Below are 17,965 nucleotides of genomic sequence, written 5' to 3'. Positions count from 1 at the left end.
CATGCTCCGGGCGCAGCGACGGCTCTTGGCCCACGTCCTGTCTGTGACACACTTCCGGTCAGTGACGCACTTCCGCTCTGCTGGGCGCGCGGTGGAAGGTCTGAAACCGAGAGCTTGGATTTTGCTGGGGCCTCGCGGCTCCAGAGCCCAGCATGGCTTCCTCGCGAACCTCCTCCACGGTACAGAGCCCGGGATCTCAGCTCACTCTGGCAGGGAGCGCGAAAGGGGAAGAGGATCTCTGCGGGAAGGGGCCGTTAGGGACCGGGAGAAGGCGGTGGAGGGCTGAGGAGGAAGACTGCGGGACTCAGTGGTGTCCTACACAGCGGACCACCGTTTTCCTGACCCCTAAGCGCTTTCGTGGACTGTAGCTTATTTGCACCTCTCCCACTACAGCCCCAAAGGGCAAACATCTCTTCCGACTCATCCAGTAACGGGGCTCTGAAATAGGGAAGTGTCTTGGCCAAGGTTTATGCGTTTGGCAGATCTCAAAATTTTACTAACTTCTACTACCTCACGTCTAGAAACGTTTGAAATGTATACACTCGTAATGTTGTAACTTGTTATCCTTTAGCACCGCGTTGGTTATTTCATCTATCCTTAGTATTTCCCCAGTGATGAGCAGTAATCTTGGATACATCATAAAACACGAGATTCCACGTTTCTAGCAGAATAAACAGATTCCAGAGCAAACTTTTCATATGAAAATACTCGAGAGAACCTCACTAGTTTTATCAATCCCGTCAACTAAAGTGAGGGACTGAAACACCCTCCCCTTACCTTCACCTCAAATCAATGAAGAACATCTTAAGTAGTGTCCAATTTGTCCTTTCAATTATGAAGGAAATAGGACTGTGAAACTCAGGGCGAGCTTCATCCTCGGGAAGTCCGGTAAATTGCCAAGATTTAACCTCAATTTAATTCAGATTTTTGATTTGGCAGGCAACCAAAACTAAAGCACCCGATGACTTAGTTGCTCCGGTTGTGAAGAAACCACACATCTATTATGGAAGTTTGGAAGAGAAGGAGAGGGAGCGTCTGGCCAAAGGAGAGTCTGGAATTTTGGGGAAAGAAGGACTTAAAGCAGGGATCGAAGCTGGAAATATTAATATAACCTCTGGTAAGATGCAAATTGTGAACCCATCTTTACCTCTTTGTGTAATGAATACTTTCCTAAACTTGTATGTCATCAGTTTTATAATGTCAAAAAATTTCAATTCTTTTTTTTTAGACGGAATCTCGCTCTGTCACCAGGCTGGAGTGCAGTGGCGCGATCTCGGCTCACTGCAACCCCCGCCTCCCGGGTTCAGGCAGTTCTCCTTCTTCAGCCTCCCGAGTAGCCGGGATAACAGGCGCACACCACCAAGCCCGACTAATTTTTGTATTTTTAGTAGAGACGGGGTTTCATCATGTTGGTCAAACTCCTGACCTTGTGATCCGCCCCCCTCGTCCTCCCAAAGTGCTGGGATTACAAGCGTGAGCCACTGCGCCTGGCAGAATTTCAATTCTTAAACTTGCATCTATAAGGCTGTATTTTGCCTACCCCCTTATAATCATGCAGAGGGCCTTTTTCTTACAATCTGTTACGTAGTTTTTCTTCTACGAGTGAGCAGTCTTATCAAAAATTCAGTGTACATTCGGATTCAGATTGATTGCATTTGTCTTCTGGAGATCTAACATAGTTCTGGCATTGGTTTGCAGCTAGAGTGGTTCATGATATTCTCCCTTTTGAAGTTTTCCAATTATTTTTTACCCAAAGGGAAATATCTTTTTTTTTTTTCTTTTTTTGACACAGGGTCTCACTGTCTTGCCCAGGCTGGAATGCAGTGGCATAACTTTGGCTCACTGCAACCTCTGCCTTTTGTGTTCAAGTGATTCTCCTGCCTCACCTTCACGATTAGCTGAGATTACAGGTGCCCGCTACCACACCCAGCTAATTGTTGTATTTTTAGTAGAGATGTTATATTTTTAGTAGAGATGACCTCAGATGATCCACACACCTCGGCCTCCCAAAGTGCTGGGATTACGGGCGTGAGCTACTGCACCTGGCTGAGATATCTTGTTTTATTATAAAAGTAATAGTGGCCAAGCCTGGTGGCTCAAACCTGTAATCCCAGCACTTTGGGAGGCTGTGAAGTGGGAGTCCGGCTTGAGCCCAGGGATTCAAGACCAGCCTGGGCAAATAGTGATACCCCATCTCTACAAAAAGTAGAAAATTAGCCGGGCATGGTGACACGTGCCTGTATTCCCAGCTAATTGGGGTTCTGAGGTGGGAGTTCAAGGCTGCAGTGAGTCGTGGTTGTACCACTGCACTCCAGCCTGGACAACAGAGAGAGACCCTGTCTCAAAAAAAAGGTAATAGTTATTTTTCTTTTAAAAGATCAAACAATGTATGAATGTGTGAAGTAGAAAATCCAGTATTTTTTTAATTGTATATCTTTCTGAGAATTTTAATACAGCTATAAAAATACGTAATTTTTTCCATAAGTGAAAACATGATATGTAAATTGTTGTATAATCCCCATTTTTCATTTTATATACCATTGAGGATATTTTTCCATGTCAGTAATGAGAGGTCCACTATGTTTTTAAAATAAAATTATGCATATTTGTCATAAGAAATTCAGACAATACCAGACGGCATAAAATGAAGACTCCTCTGGCCGGGTGTGATGGCTCACGCCTGTAATCCCAGCACTTTGGGAGACCGAGGTGGGTGGATCACGAGGTCAGGAGATGGAAACCATGCTGGCTAACATGGTAAAACCCCGTCTCTACTAAAAATACAAAAAAATTAGCCAGGTGTGGTGGCAGGCTCCTGTAGTCCCAGCTATTCAGGAGGCTGAGGCAGGAGAATGGTGTGAACCCTGGAGGCGGAGCTTGCAGTGAGCTGAGATGGCGCCAGTGCACTCCAACCTGGACGACAGAGCAAGACTCCGTCTCAAAAAACTGAAGACTCCTCTGCAGTAGGGACATCTGTCAGGTTTCTCATTGATCTTCCCACACATTTTCTAAACACATGTACTGTAGCTAGTGATTTTTTAAACTTTTTATACTGTTTTTAAACATAATGTCACCACTGTACCTCTCATTTTTTATCACACTTGTATTTTGGTGTGGGTTTCAAAACTATTGCTAGATTTTCCAGAAATCCTTATAGTTGTAGAACTCTCATTTTCATGGTAATTGTTTGCAGTTTACTAGTTAATTATTTGTTAAGTATCTCTATACTGGGACTCCTTTAGAGAATAGCTTTGGCCACTGTTACAATAATGTCTATTACACCTTCTGGATAGACAAGCTAGTTAACGCATTTGCAAAAGATGTTCTGTACTCTTACTTTCTGGTCTCAGCCAAAGTTATGTATAGGCATAAAGTTAATAAATGAAACCAGAGGTGGCTTGAACCATTTTCCTGCCTTTTGAAGTTGTGTCATTTAGGTTTATGTGTTTGGCATAATTTAATATATTGAAAAACAGTAAACTATAAAATGTGTAATATATTAGACATTACCTTTCTCTCAGGGCATACACAGACTGCAATTACTAGAAATTATATATTTCTCTCCATCTGAAGAAGATCTGCTGATGTTGCCTGTTTTCTTTTTGGCAGGAGAAGTGTTTGAAATTGAAGAGCATATCAGTGAGCGACAGGCAGAAGTATTGGCTGAGTTTGAGAGAAGGAAGCGAGCCCGGCAGATCAATGTTTCCACAGATGACTCAGAGGTCAAGGCTTGCCTTAGAGCCTTGGGGGAACCCATCACACTTTTTGGAGAGGGTCCTGCTGAAAGAAGAGAAAGGTCACCTTTCTAAACATTTACTTTTTTTCTTTATTATAATCACAGGATTCTGCTCCAAATTTTGGTTGATGTTCTAGTTAAACTTGAATAGAATGTCTCAAATCATGTCATCATGTTACCAGTGTCTTACTATGTTTATATGAGTTAGCCTATCGTCTATCTTAGGCCAATTTTTACTCCACTATTAATTTTTTTTCTTTTTTCTTTTTTTTTTTTCTTTTTTTTTGAGGTGGAGTCTTCCTCTGTCACCCAGGCTAGAGTGCAGTGTCATGATCTTGGCTCACTGCAGCCTCCACCTCCCAGGTTCAAGCAATTTTCCTGCCTCAGCCTCCCACATGGCTGGGATTACAGGCACCCGCCACCATGCCCAGCTAATTTTTGTATTTTTAGTAGAGACAGGGTTTCACCATGTTGGCCAGGCTGGTCTTGAACTCCTAACCTCAAATGATTCACCCACCTTAGCCTTCCAAAGTGCTGGGATTACAAGCGTGAGCCTCCACGCCTGGCCAGTTTTTCTTTATAGACTGGGAAGAGGGTGCTAACATGCTCCCTTGCCTCCCCTCCCCAGTGCAAGTTTTGAATTGGATAAACATTTGTTTTTGGGCTTTGAAAATTTAGACATCAAATGCATTCCATGTCAGTAACCTAAAACAATGATAAATGTTTTTTGGATTTTATTGAAGAGGAATATGGTCCTCGGGTAATGCCCTCTTATGATTTACAGGTTGCAAAGTCTTTTAGTTGTGGTCTAGTCATACACAATTATGAGGAGCCCTTCTGGTGTCTATCCACTGTCTCATCTCCCCTTCATCATCCAGCTTGTTGGAAGGGTTTTTTCTGTTACTCTCTTGAGGTCCTTACTCTTATTTACTCTTCAACCTGCTGCAAACTGACTGACCCCTGCCACATTAAAATTGCTCCTTATTAAGGTCACCAACCCAACTTTACTAAGAATAGCCCTGGTATACTGCCAGCCACTCCCTCCTTGGAATACTCCCTTTCTTTCACTCTCCTAAGACCAAATCCTCTTGATTTTCCTCTCTCTCACTAGCTAGTTCTTCTCGCTTACCTTCTAAACCTCTTTTTCTCTGCCTACCCTTTACAGGCTGCCTCCTCTACTTGCCCTTGATGATCAGATCTACTCCCTTGGCATCATTCGCTGTGTGTGTTCTGTTGATTCCCAGATCTCTCGTAGCTCAGGCATCCCACAGGTACTTCAGACTTGAGACGTCTGAATTGAAATATTTCCCCACCTCTCTCCTATACTCATACAGTTCTTAGTTGAAAATCTACCTAGCCTCCTTTATAATTCATCAGCAAAATCTAGTCTATTCTACTTGCGAGATACAACTCCAATCTATTGTTGCTCTATCTTTACTGCTTTCAAATCTGCACTGTTGTGATAGCCCCAAACATGTTGTGTTTGCTTGCTTAAAATCCTAGATTGTCTTCTCATACTTGGAGTAAAAAACTCTTTTCATGGTCTGTAAGGTCTTCAGCCTTACCCATACCACCCTTCCCCAATTTACTAGAATAGCCACATTGGTCCTTCTGGAATATGCTAGTTCTTTTTATGTTTTTCCACATAATTGGTCTATTTTTATTCTCTCTTGGCTTTTAGAACCTTTTTTTATTCCTTTTTTTTTTTTACTTTTTCTTTGAGACAGAGTCTCGCTGTGTCACCTAGGCTGGAGTACAATGGTGCAATCTCTGCTCACTGCAACCTCCACCTCCCAGGTACGAGCCATTCTCCTGCCTCAGCCTCCCAAGTAGCTGGGACTACAGGCATGTGCCACCATGTCTGGTTAAGTTTTGTATTTTTAGTGGAGACGGGATTTCACCATGTTAGCTAGGCTGGTCTCAAACTCCTGACCTCAAGTGATCCGCCTGCCTTGGCCTCCCAAAGTGCTGGGATTTCAGGCTTGAGCCTTTCTTCTTCATTTTTTATGAATCTGGATCCCTGTCAAACTATATTCTTTTGTTTCAGCATAAATGCCACCTATTCAAAAAAGCCTTTCATCACACCTAACCCCTCCATTCTCTGTCATAGTATGTTATTTTATTAGCCTTTTCGAAGGGTATACCTTTTTATTACTGTTCAGTTTGTTTTTTCCACCAGCAAAGTCTTATTCATTATTATGTTCCTTAAATGAATCCCTTGAGTCACTACTGCTACTATCTGAATTTCAGTCCACTGTTGTGACTCAGAGGGTCACTACAGCAGTACTGTCTGATTTCCCTGCCATTATTCTTCCCTTTTAATCCATTCTTCGTACTGTTTCAGTGATCTTTCTCACCTGTAAGCCCTCCTGAGTGCTGCATTAGCAATTCTTTGTGACCTGGCCCCTCCTCGCATTTGCAGCCCTGTTCTTCACCAGTCCTCTTCTATGTTCCACGCTCTAGCCATACTGAATTATTTATGACTGCAAGCTCAACATGTTTTTCTTACCTGTAGGCCTTATTTGTTTAACCCTCTGCCTGACATTTTCTCATTCTTAACCCCCTTAACCTGATTAATTGAGGACTCAATTTAGATAATTTTTTTTTTAATGAAGCCTTCCCTGATCCTCTAAGCCTAGGTACATCCCCCTTACAAAGTCCCCTCTAGCACTGTGTGCTTACTGCTGTCGTGATAGGTAATATAATATAGTTCGCCAGTACTCTCTGTCGTTTCCCCAGGATTAAGCTACTTGAAATCAAGAATGGATTCTTAGTCATCACTGTATAGTTAGCACCTGAGTCCATATCCAGTACGTTGTGGCACTGAGTGAAAGTTGGCAGTCTTCACAAACCAAGTGGTAGCAGTATAGGGGCTCATTGACTCTAAACTGCATAGAGTAATTGCTTATAGTTGAATTTTGGGAATTTCCAAATAGAGAAGACTGAGTGGGAGAAACTACAGTGGGAGTTTAGCCATCCCCACTTGACTCTTTGAAGGTTGCTGGAGGGCTGGGCATAGTGGCTCATGCCCATAATCCCAGCACTTTGGGAGACTGAGGCAGGAGGATCACTTGAGCCCGGAAGTTCAAGACTTGCCTGAGCAGCATAGCAAGACCTTGTCTCTGCAGAAAAATTTAAAAATTAGCCAGTTGTAGCCGTGTACCTGTAGTCCCAGCCACTCGGGAGGCTGGGGTGGAAGGATCGCTTGAGCCCAGGAGTTTGAGGCTGCAGTGACCCACGACCGTGCCACTGCACTCCACCCTGGGCAACAACAAGACCTCATCTCTTGAAAAGAAAAAAAAAAGGTTGCTAGGTGGTTTGACCGGTGAGAGAATAGTAGAGGCTTGCTCCCATGTTAGGGGAGCTTTAAAAACAGTGTTTAAAACTGTGCTAAAGTGTACTTTAAAAACAGTGTTATGTCAACCATGTTTAAATTCTGATCCTTTTTTTTTTTTTTTAACAGGTTAAGAAATATCCTCTCAGTCGTTGGTACTGATGCCTTGAAAAAGACCAAAAAGGATGATGAGAAGTCTAAGAAGTCCAAAGAAGAGGTAGAACACGTCTTTAGCTTCACAGTGTAAACATGAAGGAAATGAGGAGATAGGTCTCTCGTTTTCTGCTTTCAATGGTTTGCTTTGCTAAGATGATGGGGGGAAGTGCCTTTGAAGGCTCTACCATTCAAGAATAGTTGCTGGCAGTAGTTTTGGTTCCTTTGTAAGTATGAATGGAGCTAAGTGAGTTTTCCAGTCAGGAAAGAATCATAGCATTCCTGGTATAACCATCTATTTACATATCATAGAAAAAAATACAGTAGAAAGCCATATGCCTGATTGCATACTATTACCAAACGAATTCACCTTCTTTCTGGGCAGTTAAAATGGCGAAACGACAGGAGTAGAATGCTTCAGACTTGACCTTTCTGCTCTTAATTTGCCTTTCAGTATCAACAAACCTGGTACCATGAAGGACCAAATAGCTTGAAGGTGGCAAGACTATGGATTGCTAATTATTCATTGCCCAGGTAAAGAGAGCCTCCAGTAGAAGAAAGAAGCATATTTTGTGTGTGCGTTTCCTCTCAGGAACTGAGTGCTTGATAATGACTGTGGTTGTTAAATGAAATTGAGGGGTAGAGATACATGTGGGCCCTTGTTTACAACCCTGTTGCTCCTGGTGATCGTGTTTCTGTGTCACAGGGCAATGAAACGCTTGGAAGAGGCCCGACTCCATAAGGAGATTCCTGAGACAACAAGGACCTCCCAGATGCAAGAGCTGCACAAGTCTCTCCGGGTAAGATGCTCCCAGCAATTGTCCCACGTCTTAAAGGTTCTTCATATTTGTGTGATTTTTCTACTTTGGCCCACCTCTGGGAAGGTAGAGGTGACTAGAGCAATCTCTCCCTGCTTGAGCTGAGCTGCTGTGACATGGAAGGAGCAATCAGTTAATGTGAGAGGAGCTTACTGTGCTTTGTACTCAGCAGAGGCCTATGGTTCTCTTCTTTATTTCTCCCTGTTAATACGTCAAAGTTTCTCTGGGGTTTTCTGTTTATATTTATCTGACTCAGAAGTTGTGATACTAAGACTATAGAAAACAGCTGGGCGCAGTGGCTCATGCCTGTAATCCCAGCACTTTGGGAGGCAGAGGTGGGTGGGTCACTTGAGCTCAGGAGTTTGAGACCAGCCTAGTCAACATGATGAAACCCTGTCTTTACTAAAAGTACAAAAATTTGCCAGGTATGGTGGCATGAGCCTGTAATCCCAGGTACTTGGGAGGCTGAGACGGGAGGATCGCTTGAACCTGGGAGACAGAGGTTGCATTGAGCCAAGATCACACCACTACACTCCACTCTGGGCGACAGAGCAAGACTCTGTCTCAAAACCACAGAAGAATCTTGGGATGAGTTAAAACTGAAAAGTTGCTTTGTTCTTTTTTTGGTGGAAAAGCCAAGGAACTCAGATTAACCTACTAATGATCACCGTGTGTGTGTGTTTTTTTTCTTTTTAAGTCTTTGAATAATTTTTGCAGTCAGATTGGGGACGATCGGCCTATCTCCTACTGTCACTTTAGTCCCAATTCCAAGATGCTGGCCACAGCTTGTTGGTAAGTTCCATTTTACAGTGACATTTTTTCCTAAATGGGGAACAGGTTCAGGAAAATATTAGGATTTGTCTTAGACGTCTATTTGTACGTCCTCTTTCTCTGCTTCTCATGATCGCACCAAACTACAGATGTCAGTCAGTGCTCTACCTGTTGTATAATATGATGTAGGCTTGGTTTAGCCGTTCTCAGTCTTCACCAGTGACGCCAGAGATTTGTTACACTCTAGCACTCTGTCACATTCTTGACATTAGTATTTTGGAGCAGGTCGTGTAGTGAGTTTATAGACCAACTAGTATCTGTAACTCAGTCTGGCTTTTCTTTTTCAGTTATGTGATCTCCCTAAGATACTTAATCGCTGTCAGCTTCAGTGTCCTTATCTGTAAAGTGGGATAAGGTAGTGTTTGTAAAGCATTTTGCCTTGACAGTGCCTGGTATGTAGTAAGGACTCATTAAATGTTAATTATTGGTTTATCTTTGTTTTATTTTCTTATCACCACATACGCAGAAAACTCAGGATATGGTAACTTTGTTGTTTTGTTTGAGTTTGGTTGTTTTGGTTTTTTTTTTTGAGACGGAGTCTCGCTTTGTCACCCAGGCTGGAGTGCAGTGGCATGATGTCCACTCATTGCAAGCTCCGCCTCCTGGGTTCACACCGTTCTTCTGCCTCAGCTTCCTGAGTAGCTGGGACTACAGGTGCCTGCCACCACGCCTGGCAAATTTTTGTGTGTGTGTGTGTGTTTTTAGTAGAGACAGGGTTTCATCGTGTTAGCCAGGATGGTCTCGAACTCCTGACCTTCTGATCCACCCGCCTCGGCCTCCCAAATGGTTGTGTTTTTTTGTGAGACATGGCTAACTAAAGAGAAAGGAAACTTAGATTTAATACACAGGAGCTACTTGACTAGGCCAACCTTGAGACTGGTTCAGGAGAAAGCCAAGGGACTGCACAAATCAGTCCACCTCTCCAAGCCTCATTACCTTCACTATAAAGTGTAAATGATTGTTCCTGCTGTACCTACTTCACAGGTCTGTTGGAAAGATCATCTGAGATAATAGATATAAAAGTAATTTGTTGAAAATTTTCCAAAAATTAGGCTGTCCTAAATAAAGTTTAAGGCCAGCCAGGCAGGGTGGCTCACACTTGTAATCCCAGCACTTCAGAAGGCCGAGGCAGGAGGATCACTTGAGCCCAGGAGTTTGAGACCAGCCTGGGCAGCATAATGAGACCCTGTGTCTACACATTTTTTTTTTTTTTATTTTGAGACGGAGTCTCATACTGTCACCCAGGCTGGAGTGTAGTGGCACGATATCAGCTCACTTCATGCTCCACTTCCTGGGTTCACGCCATTCTCCTGCCTGAGCCTCCCAAGCAGCTGGGACTACAGGCGCCCACCACCATGCCCGGCTAATTTTTTGTGTTTTTAGTAAAGACAGGGTTTCACTGTGTTAGCCAAAAGGGGTTCAATCTCCTGACCTTGTGATCTGCCTGCCTCGGCCTCCCAAAGTGCTGGGATTACAGGCGTGAGCCACTATACCTGGCCAATAAAATTTTTTTTAATTTATTTAATTTTTTAAAGGTTAGCCAGGTGTGGTGGCATGCGCCTGTTAGTCCCAGCTACTCAGGAGGCTGAGTGATAGAATTGCTTGAGCCTGGGAGGTTGAGGCTGCAGTGAACTGTGATCACGCTACTGCCCTCCAGCCTAGGTGACAGAGTGACACCCTTTCTCAAAAAAAAAATTTAAATACTTTGTAATCAGCAAAATACTGTTCATATTTAAGGATAGTATCACTATTAATATTAGTATTATTGGATAGTTTAATTTGCCCCACCTTCCCTCACAAGTGGATCCAAAAGTTAAGGAAAATGGCTACTGGTGTAGTATTAATTATAGTCCAGTAAAAGCCTCTAGTTGCGTGCGGGCTGGAGGTAGCTTTTTCTTCTATAACCCTTCCAACTATAAGGCTTTTATGTTTCTGTCAGCCATTGTAAAGTGTATTGGGGTTGAGAAGAGATTGTCCTTTAGTAATATTACCAAGGTACCTTTTCCTTCCCAGACCAACCCTGGCTGAGATGCTTTCCTTTGTATTTGATAGGAGTGGGCTTTGCAAGCTCTGGTCTGTTCCTGATTGCAACCTCCTTCACACTCTTCGAGGTAAGTTAGAGTCTTATCGAAATCTCAGTCTTTTTCCCAGTGTGAACTCACTTAAGCCGTAAACTCTGCTTGACACGCAGACCCCATACACACAGCATTAATTCTTGATTTGATTTGACTTGGTTTTCTCTGGCTGCAAGACTGGACTATCACAACCTCGTACACATCCACTTTTCTGTCATGTCCAGTCACACTCTGGCATTTTGTAATCTCTAAGCCAAAAACTACAATGGGTTTTTTTGTGTTTTGCTTTTTTAAAAAATATAATTTAAACAGTAACTTAAAATAGTTCATGTTTTAGTAGTTGAATAGTCACTTTAATACTCTGTATGTTCACATGTTCCCTAGTATATACTTACCTGTGATGTTCATCATAGTCTGTATTTGTACACAGGTTATGAAGAGGCAGGAACCTTTTAACTTGGATCTCTTACACTCCTTTAGGGCATAACACAAATGTAGGAGCAATTGTATTCCATCCCAAATCTACTGTCTCCTTGGACCAAAAAGATGTCAACCTGGCCTCTTGTGCGGCTGATGGCTCTGTGAAGCTTTGGAGTCTCGACAGGTGAATATCACTGTTCTGTGGCCCACACTGCCATCACTAAAGAAGATGTCTGATTGGTTGGTCCCCAGGACCTCAGGTTAAAAATCTGGCATTTAGGCCATGCACAGTGGCTCACACCTTAAGGCTGAGGCAGGAGAATTGCTTAAACCTGGGAGGTGAAGGTTGTGGTGAGCTGAGATCGCACCACTGCACTCCAGCCTGCGTGACAGAGCAAGACTCTGTCTTGAAAGAAAAAAAATCTGGCATTTAACCCCCAAGATAAGGTTTAAGAGTCAAGGTAACTTAGTGTGAAAATGAAGTAAGTGGAAGATTTCGTTCTTAGGTCTTTTCTTACTAAAGGAGTTACGTCAGTTTTTTCTTACCTGTTAACTTTAGATCTTGATTTTTGCCTGTAGCCTAGTGACCACTATTTCCTGGCTCCATTTATTCCAGAAAGATCCAGGCTACCTCCTGCGTGATTAACAATGAACTAAAGATAATCTTGGCAGTTCATTGGTTCTTAGCAAACAGCCACAGGGGAGAGGAAGGTGAGGTTCTGTCTAGCAGTACTACCAGGGAGATGTCTCCTCCCAATAGCGTCATCCTTTACCTAGAACGTATTTTCCAACTACAACAGTTTTTTAAAATGTGTTTATATGATTGTTTTCAAAAGAAAAAAGAAAAAAACAACTTTGGAAGCACCCCGTTGGCCAAAAGACATCTGAATTTAATTGCTTAGTTTTCTTTCTTTGGGAAAACAGATGAAGGTTTTTACTTGAGAATTTTTATAAGAGCTAATTAATGTCTTCTCTCCTCACCAGGCAAGGTCTAACTTATGAGCACAGCGAGTTTTAATTGGCTTTGGTAATACTTAGCAGTATTTATTCCCTTCGGGCTTTGGCTTGTTCTGTGTATGCACATTGACAAAGTTCTCTTTTTAATTACCCTCCTTAGAGTTCATGTTTATTTCCTTTTGCTGATGTTTCAGATCTTTTGGTGGTTGCTGGGTAGTAGAATTTAATAGCCACCGAAAGGAGACTAAGCCTCATCTCTAGTTAGGAGTTCCTTTTTCATTTGGATCTTAGAACAGGCCTAAATTTGAAGAAGGTTTATCTGTAATCCTGTACCAAAACTGTGTGATTTCTGTGTCCGTATGTCTCTTCCAAAGCATGTTTTCTTTCTAGAATTCAGGTACTCCTTTGGTGCAGAATGACTATTTTGCTTATTGAGCCAAAGTATTTTACAAGTGTAGTTACATTGTTTAGCTTCTCATGTTGTACAGAATGGGTATAGCTGCACAAAAGGTAATCAGTTTTGGGAATATTTATATGTCTATAAAATTGTTTATATGTTTGGTTCCTTTCCAGTGATGAACCAGTGGCAGATATTGAAGGCCATACAGTGCGTGTGGCCCGGGTAATGTGGCATCCATCAGGACGTTTCCTGGGCACCACCTGGTGAGCCATCCTGTTACTGTTTTATCCATATAGGCCTGTGGCATCTTCTTAACCTTTATGGCTATCTGCCAGATGAATTTTTAGAGCACAGATCTTTAGGTAGGATTTTCTTGGGCTGCAGGGAATTGGAATCAGAGGAGAATGTTTAATATAGTGAGGGCTAAGTATATTTGCCTTTTTTTTTTTTTTTTTTTTTTGAGATGGAGTCTCACTCTGTCACCCAGGCTAGAGTGCAGTGGCGCGATCTCAGCTCACTGCAACCTCTGCCTCCTAGGTTCAAGCGATTCTCCTGCCTTGACCTCCCTAGTAGCTGGGACTACAGGCGCGTGCCACCACGCCCAACTAATTTTTTATTTTTGGTAGAGACAGGGTTTCACCATGTTGGCCAGGCTGGTCTTGAACTCCTGACGTCAAGTGATCTTCCCGCCTCGGCCTCCCAAAGTGCTGGGATTATAGGCATGAGGCACCGCACCCAGCCATATTTGCCTTTAAATTACAATTAATCTGAAATTTCAGAGTTACAAATTACCAGGAAAAAGGATTTTCACTGTTGTCCAATACTACAAGTATGTAAGTCTCCCTTCCTGGTTCTGTAAGTTCAGGGAGGCTAGAATCTGTTAGAGAACTTTTTCATTAAGCTATAATTTACATACAATGGAATTGATTTATTTTAAGTGTACAAAGCTATCAGTCTTTACAAATGCGTACCATTCCTGTGACCCACACCCTTGTCAATGTAGAGAACAGTCCCATCACCCCAGAAAGGTCCCTCATGCCCTTTTCCAGCCAACTCCCCTTCTGAAGCAACCGCTGATCTGACTTCTATCACCATAAATTAATTATGTCTATTCATACTGTATGAATTCATTTGTGGCAGGCTTCTTTCTCTCAGCATAACATTGTTAAGAGTCATTCATGTTGTTGCATGTATTAGTAATTCCTTTTTATTGCTGGGGGTTGTTCATTTTTATGACTGTGCCATAGTTGATCCATTCTCCTGTTGATGGACACTTGGGCTGTTTCCAGGTTTGGGCCAGTCGGAATGAAGCTGCTATAAATATTCTTGTACCAGGCTTTCTGTGGACATGAGTACAGATTGCTGGGTCATAGGGTAGAGGTATTAGATGTATATTTCACTTTTTCTAAACTCCCCACCAGTTTTCCAAAACAGTTACACCATTTTACATTCCCAGAGTTCTGGTTACTTCACATCCCTGTTACCATTTGGTGTTGTCAGACTTACCATTTTGCCCAGTCTAGCAGGTGTGTAGTGATCTCCCATGATTTTCATTCTTATTACCCTGATCCCTGTTGCTCTTGAGTGCCCTGTCATATGCTTTGCCTGTTTCTTTAATTGAGTTTGTCTCTTTTGTCTTTATTTCCATGTGCATAGTCAGTTACACCACTGTGTACTGAAGAGACTTTCCTTTCTCTGTTGGAAATGTTTCAGTACCCTTGTTGAAAATCATCTGACCATGTATGTGTGGTTATTTCTGTACTTCCTGTTCTCTTCCGTTGATCTATTTGTCTGTGAGTGATTTTTGTATTCCCAACATCCATTTTAGGGCCCTGTAAATGTATAAATGCTTGATAAATGAAAGAACATAACAGTGGAAGAAGAAAGAAGGCAACACAGTCTTTGCTGGGCCATTCTTGGGGAATCATGTTATTAAAATAGCCACTAGGTTGGGCATGGTGACTCACACGTGTAATCCCAGCACTTTGGGAGACCAAGGTGGGTGGATCACCTGAACTCAGGAGTTTGAGACCAGCCTGGCCAACATAGTGAAACCCCATCTGTACGAAAAATACAGAAATTAGCCGGGCATGGTGGCACACACCTGTAGTCCCAGCTACTCAGAAGGCTGAGGCAGGAGAATGACTTGAACCCAGGAAGTGGAGCTTGCAGTGAGCCGAGATTGCGCCACTGTACTCCAGGCTGGGCAACAGAGTGAGACTCTGTCTCAAAAAAAAAAAAAAGGCACTAGAGGTTTATAGCGAGTCCATGGTTTTCAGTCAGCACCTAAGGCAGATAAGCTTAGTTGTTGAGTCATTATTTATGTCAGAAAGGAGCTTCCTGTTAATATGATTATATGAATAGTTTCAGAAGCATTAATAACTTAAGCTATAATGACTTATAATACTTTATGTGTTGTAGAAACTGAATAAATACCAGCTGGTTGATTGTTAGTGTGATTTGGTTTTAGCTATGACCGTTCATGGCGATTATGGGATTTGGAGGCTCAAGAGGAAATCCTGCATCAGGAAGGCCACAGCATGGGTGTGTATGACATTGCCTTCCATCAAGATGGCTCTTTGGCTGGCACTGGGTAAGGCTTCTCCCATGTAGCCAGGGGCAGCTCAGTACTCTGACCTCTTACGTATGCTTCCACAGAGAACTGGATTCAAAGTGTTCATTTATAAATTATTTTATCAGGGGACTGGATGCATTTGGTCGAGTTTGGGACCTACGCACAGGACGTTGTATCATGTTCTTAGAAGGCCACCTGAAAGAAATCTATGGAATAAATTTCTCCCCCAATGGGTAAAGTAAACACACTGAATGAGGGGTGAAAAAGGGTTCTGGGTCAGAAAGTACTCTATTTCTAACTTCAGTACTGCATCCGATCCACAGCTATCACATTGCAACCGGCAGTGGTGACAACACCTGCAAAGTGTGGGACCTTCGACAGCGGCGTTGCGTCTACACCATCCCTGCTCATCAGAACTTAGTGACTGGTGTCAAGTTTGAGCGTAAGCTTTCCTCCTATTTTAGATCTAAATGACCCAGAAAAACAGTATTATGTTCCCGTGGAATACAGGCCAGACTTTAGCTTAAACTGAGAAGTAGAACAGGAGAGAATTTGACCTACTGGTAAAGGAGCAAATTATAATTTCCTTCCCCCTGCCATACCCTTAGATCTATGGGAAAGCATGCTTCTCGTTGCTGGAAGTAAAGACTTTCATGAGTGCTTTGCTTCATTCTTTCCTCCATGGATGCTCTGAGCACTGAATTCTAAATATTATTCTGAACAGATTTACAGTCAGGGAATGAGCCAAAAGACCTTACTGTTATTTGTTCCCTTAAGTCTGCCTTGGGTTATCCCCTTTACCTGGAGGCCTAGTAGGAAGACAGAATCAATGTTGACTTTTTCTGAATGTAGAAATAAGGTTTTTAAAAATAGTATGTTTTTGCAGACTTTTGTTGTCTTCTCTTTTGAATACCTGAATTCCTCAAGCAATTCCCCTTCTCTTCTGTAGCTATCCATGGGAACTTCTTGCTTACTGGTGCCTATGATAACACAGCCAAGATCTGGACTCACCCAGGCTGGTCCCCGCTGAAGACTCTGGCCGGCCACGAAGGCAAAGTGATGGGCCTAGATATTTCTTCCGATGGGCAGCTCATAGCCACTTGCTCATATGACAGGACCTTCAAGCTCTGGATGGCTGAATAGACGACCGTGGAAAAAGGACTTGAACCTCAAGCTCTCTCTAAGGAGCTGTTTTCCTCAAAAGAGAAGAATTGAAGTGTTTAGTTCTATCATGTTTTCTGCCAATTACCATGCGTAGACCCTCACTAGAATTGGATTTCCATGTCAGCCCCCACTCCAGGCAGGCAGCCCAATCCCTAGGTAATGGTGAATCCCTCTCATGGTTGAAAATGTATTACCTTTTTATGCCCTGCCATGAACTGTGTAGACATTGTTTTTATTAATCTTTTGTTTGGCCAGGCATGGTGGCTCATGCCTGGAATCCTAGCACTTTGGGAGGCTGAGTTGGGCAGATCACTTGAGCTCAGAAGTCCAAGACTAGCCTGGGCAACATGGCAAATGCCGTCTCTACAAAAAAAATACTAAAATTAGCCTGTTGCAGTGACTTGTGCCTGTGGTTCCGGCTACTTGGGAGGCTGAGGTAGGAGGGATTGCTTAAGCCTGGTAGGTGGAGGTTGTAGTGAGCTGAGATTGTGCCATTGCACTCTAGCCTGGGTGACAGAGCAAGACCTTATCTCAAAAAAAAAAATCTTTTGTTTGAATGCCCTATAGCCATCCTCACAGCACCCAGGTTTGTGACTGACTGCATTTTTAATTACTGAAACTTGGCTTTCCATAACATGGTACATGCTTCAGGACTACATGTGACCCAGAGAGCAAGGTGGCTGAACTATAGTCGGGAAGCCCTCGGGTAAAGAGACGCGTCTCACCACTTATTGGTTAAACAATGCGTAACAGTGAACACTTCCTTTCCCTGGAGAATGGGATGTGAAGCAGTAGACCGCAGCCACGCTGATGGTTATGCCGTGAAGAAGACTTCACCTCTTCCTGTTGAGTTTGCTTGGATTGCTGGCTGCATCAGGAAACTCTGAAATGAACATTTGCTTTGTCAGAAAATATCTTTTATTTTACTTTGAAGTTTGGCAACCTTCATGTTACCCTAAAACAAAACCATTGTGTCAGGAGTCAAACAAATGTTTAGAAAGCAAACATGATGTGTCTGTTGTACAACCTCCTTTCTGTTGGCTATTTAAAGGATGTACTTCATGTATTAAAGGGTACTTTTATGTTGAAGTAACTGGAAAAAAACCCTAATGGGTATTCCTAAACCTAAACCTTTTCTTTATTCCACGTTTGCTATGGCAAAATCCTGTTACAAAAACTATGCTATAGAGAATTATTTTCTATAGTTAAGCATTTCTGAATCCTAGCCATTGGTCCATAGAGGTCTCCTTTTTTTTGGTTTGGGATATAATGGATGATCTCAAATATGGATTACTCTGATTTATGTCTCCTTAGCACCTTGTTAACAATTTTTTTTAAATAGAGGGCTGTTTACACTGTGGGCCAGACTACCAGTAAGTCAGGTCTGGACTCATTACAATTCTTACTTTCCTGTCATGCTCCTCTTTTCACCTCAACTGTGCAACCTCTGAACTCTCAAATTACACAGTAAATTTAAAAAAAAAAAAAAGGATTTGGAAGAA

The 17,965-nt window shown here is 42.6% G+C and overlaps 1 protein-coding gene across 2 annotated transcripts; it reads left to right on the top strand.

Annotated features, from left to right (window-relative positions):
• The first annotated feature begins 30 nt into the window (after nucleotides 1–30).
• Nucleotides 31–17,946, top strand: PRPF4 (pre-mRNA processing factor 4). Of its 2 annotated transcripts, none has more exons than XM_033237762.1 (14): nucleotides 31–179; nucleotides 940–1,117; nucleotides 3,610–3,796; nucleotides 7,200–7,287; nucleotides 7,678–7,757; nucleotides 7,930–8,023; nucleotides 8,739–8,833; nucleotides 10,886–10,983; nucleotides 11,428–11,551; nucleotides 12,898–12,987; nucleotides 15,195–15,317; nucleotides 15,425–15,532; nucleotides 15,623–15,741; nucleotides 16,249–17,946. In XM_033237762.1, the coding sequence occupies exons 8-14, from the start codon at nucleotides 10,902–10,904 to the stop codon at nucleotides 16,440–16,442; spliced, it is 840 nt and encodes a 279-aa protein (XP_033093653.1). In that variant the 5' UTR covers nucleotides 31–179; nucleotides 940–1,117; nucleotides 3,610–3,796; nucleotides 7,200–7,287; nucleotides 7,678–7,757; nucleotides 7,930–8,023; nucleotides 8,739–8,833; nucleotides 10,886–10,901; the 3' UTR covers nucleotides 16,443–17,946. The 2 variants fall into 2 exon arrangements, with proteins under 2 accessions (XP_033093653.1, XP_033093652.1); XM_033237761.1 differs by having other exon boundaries at nucleotides 44–179; nucleotides 10,925–10,983.
• Nucleotides 17,947–17,965: the final 19 nt, after the last annotated feature.

This window comes from Trachypithecus francoisi, unplaced genomic scaffold (assembly GCF_009764315.1).
Source record: "Trachypithecus francoisi isolate TF-2019V2 unplaced genomic scaffold, Tfra_2.0 Lachesis_group16, whole genome shotgun sequence".
Classification (NCBI taxonomy): domain Eukaryota; kingdom Metazoa; phylum Chordata; class Mammalia; order Primates; family Cercopithecidae; genus Trachypithecus; species Trachypithecus francoisi.
Note: the sequence above shows the minus strand (reverse complement) of the source record. Positions and strands in the feature narration are given on the sequence as shown.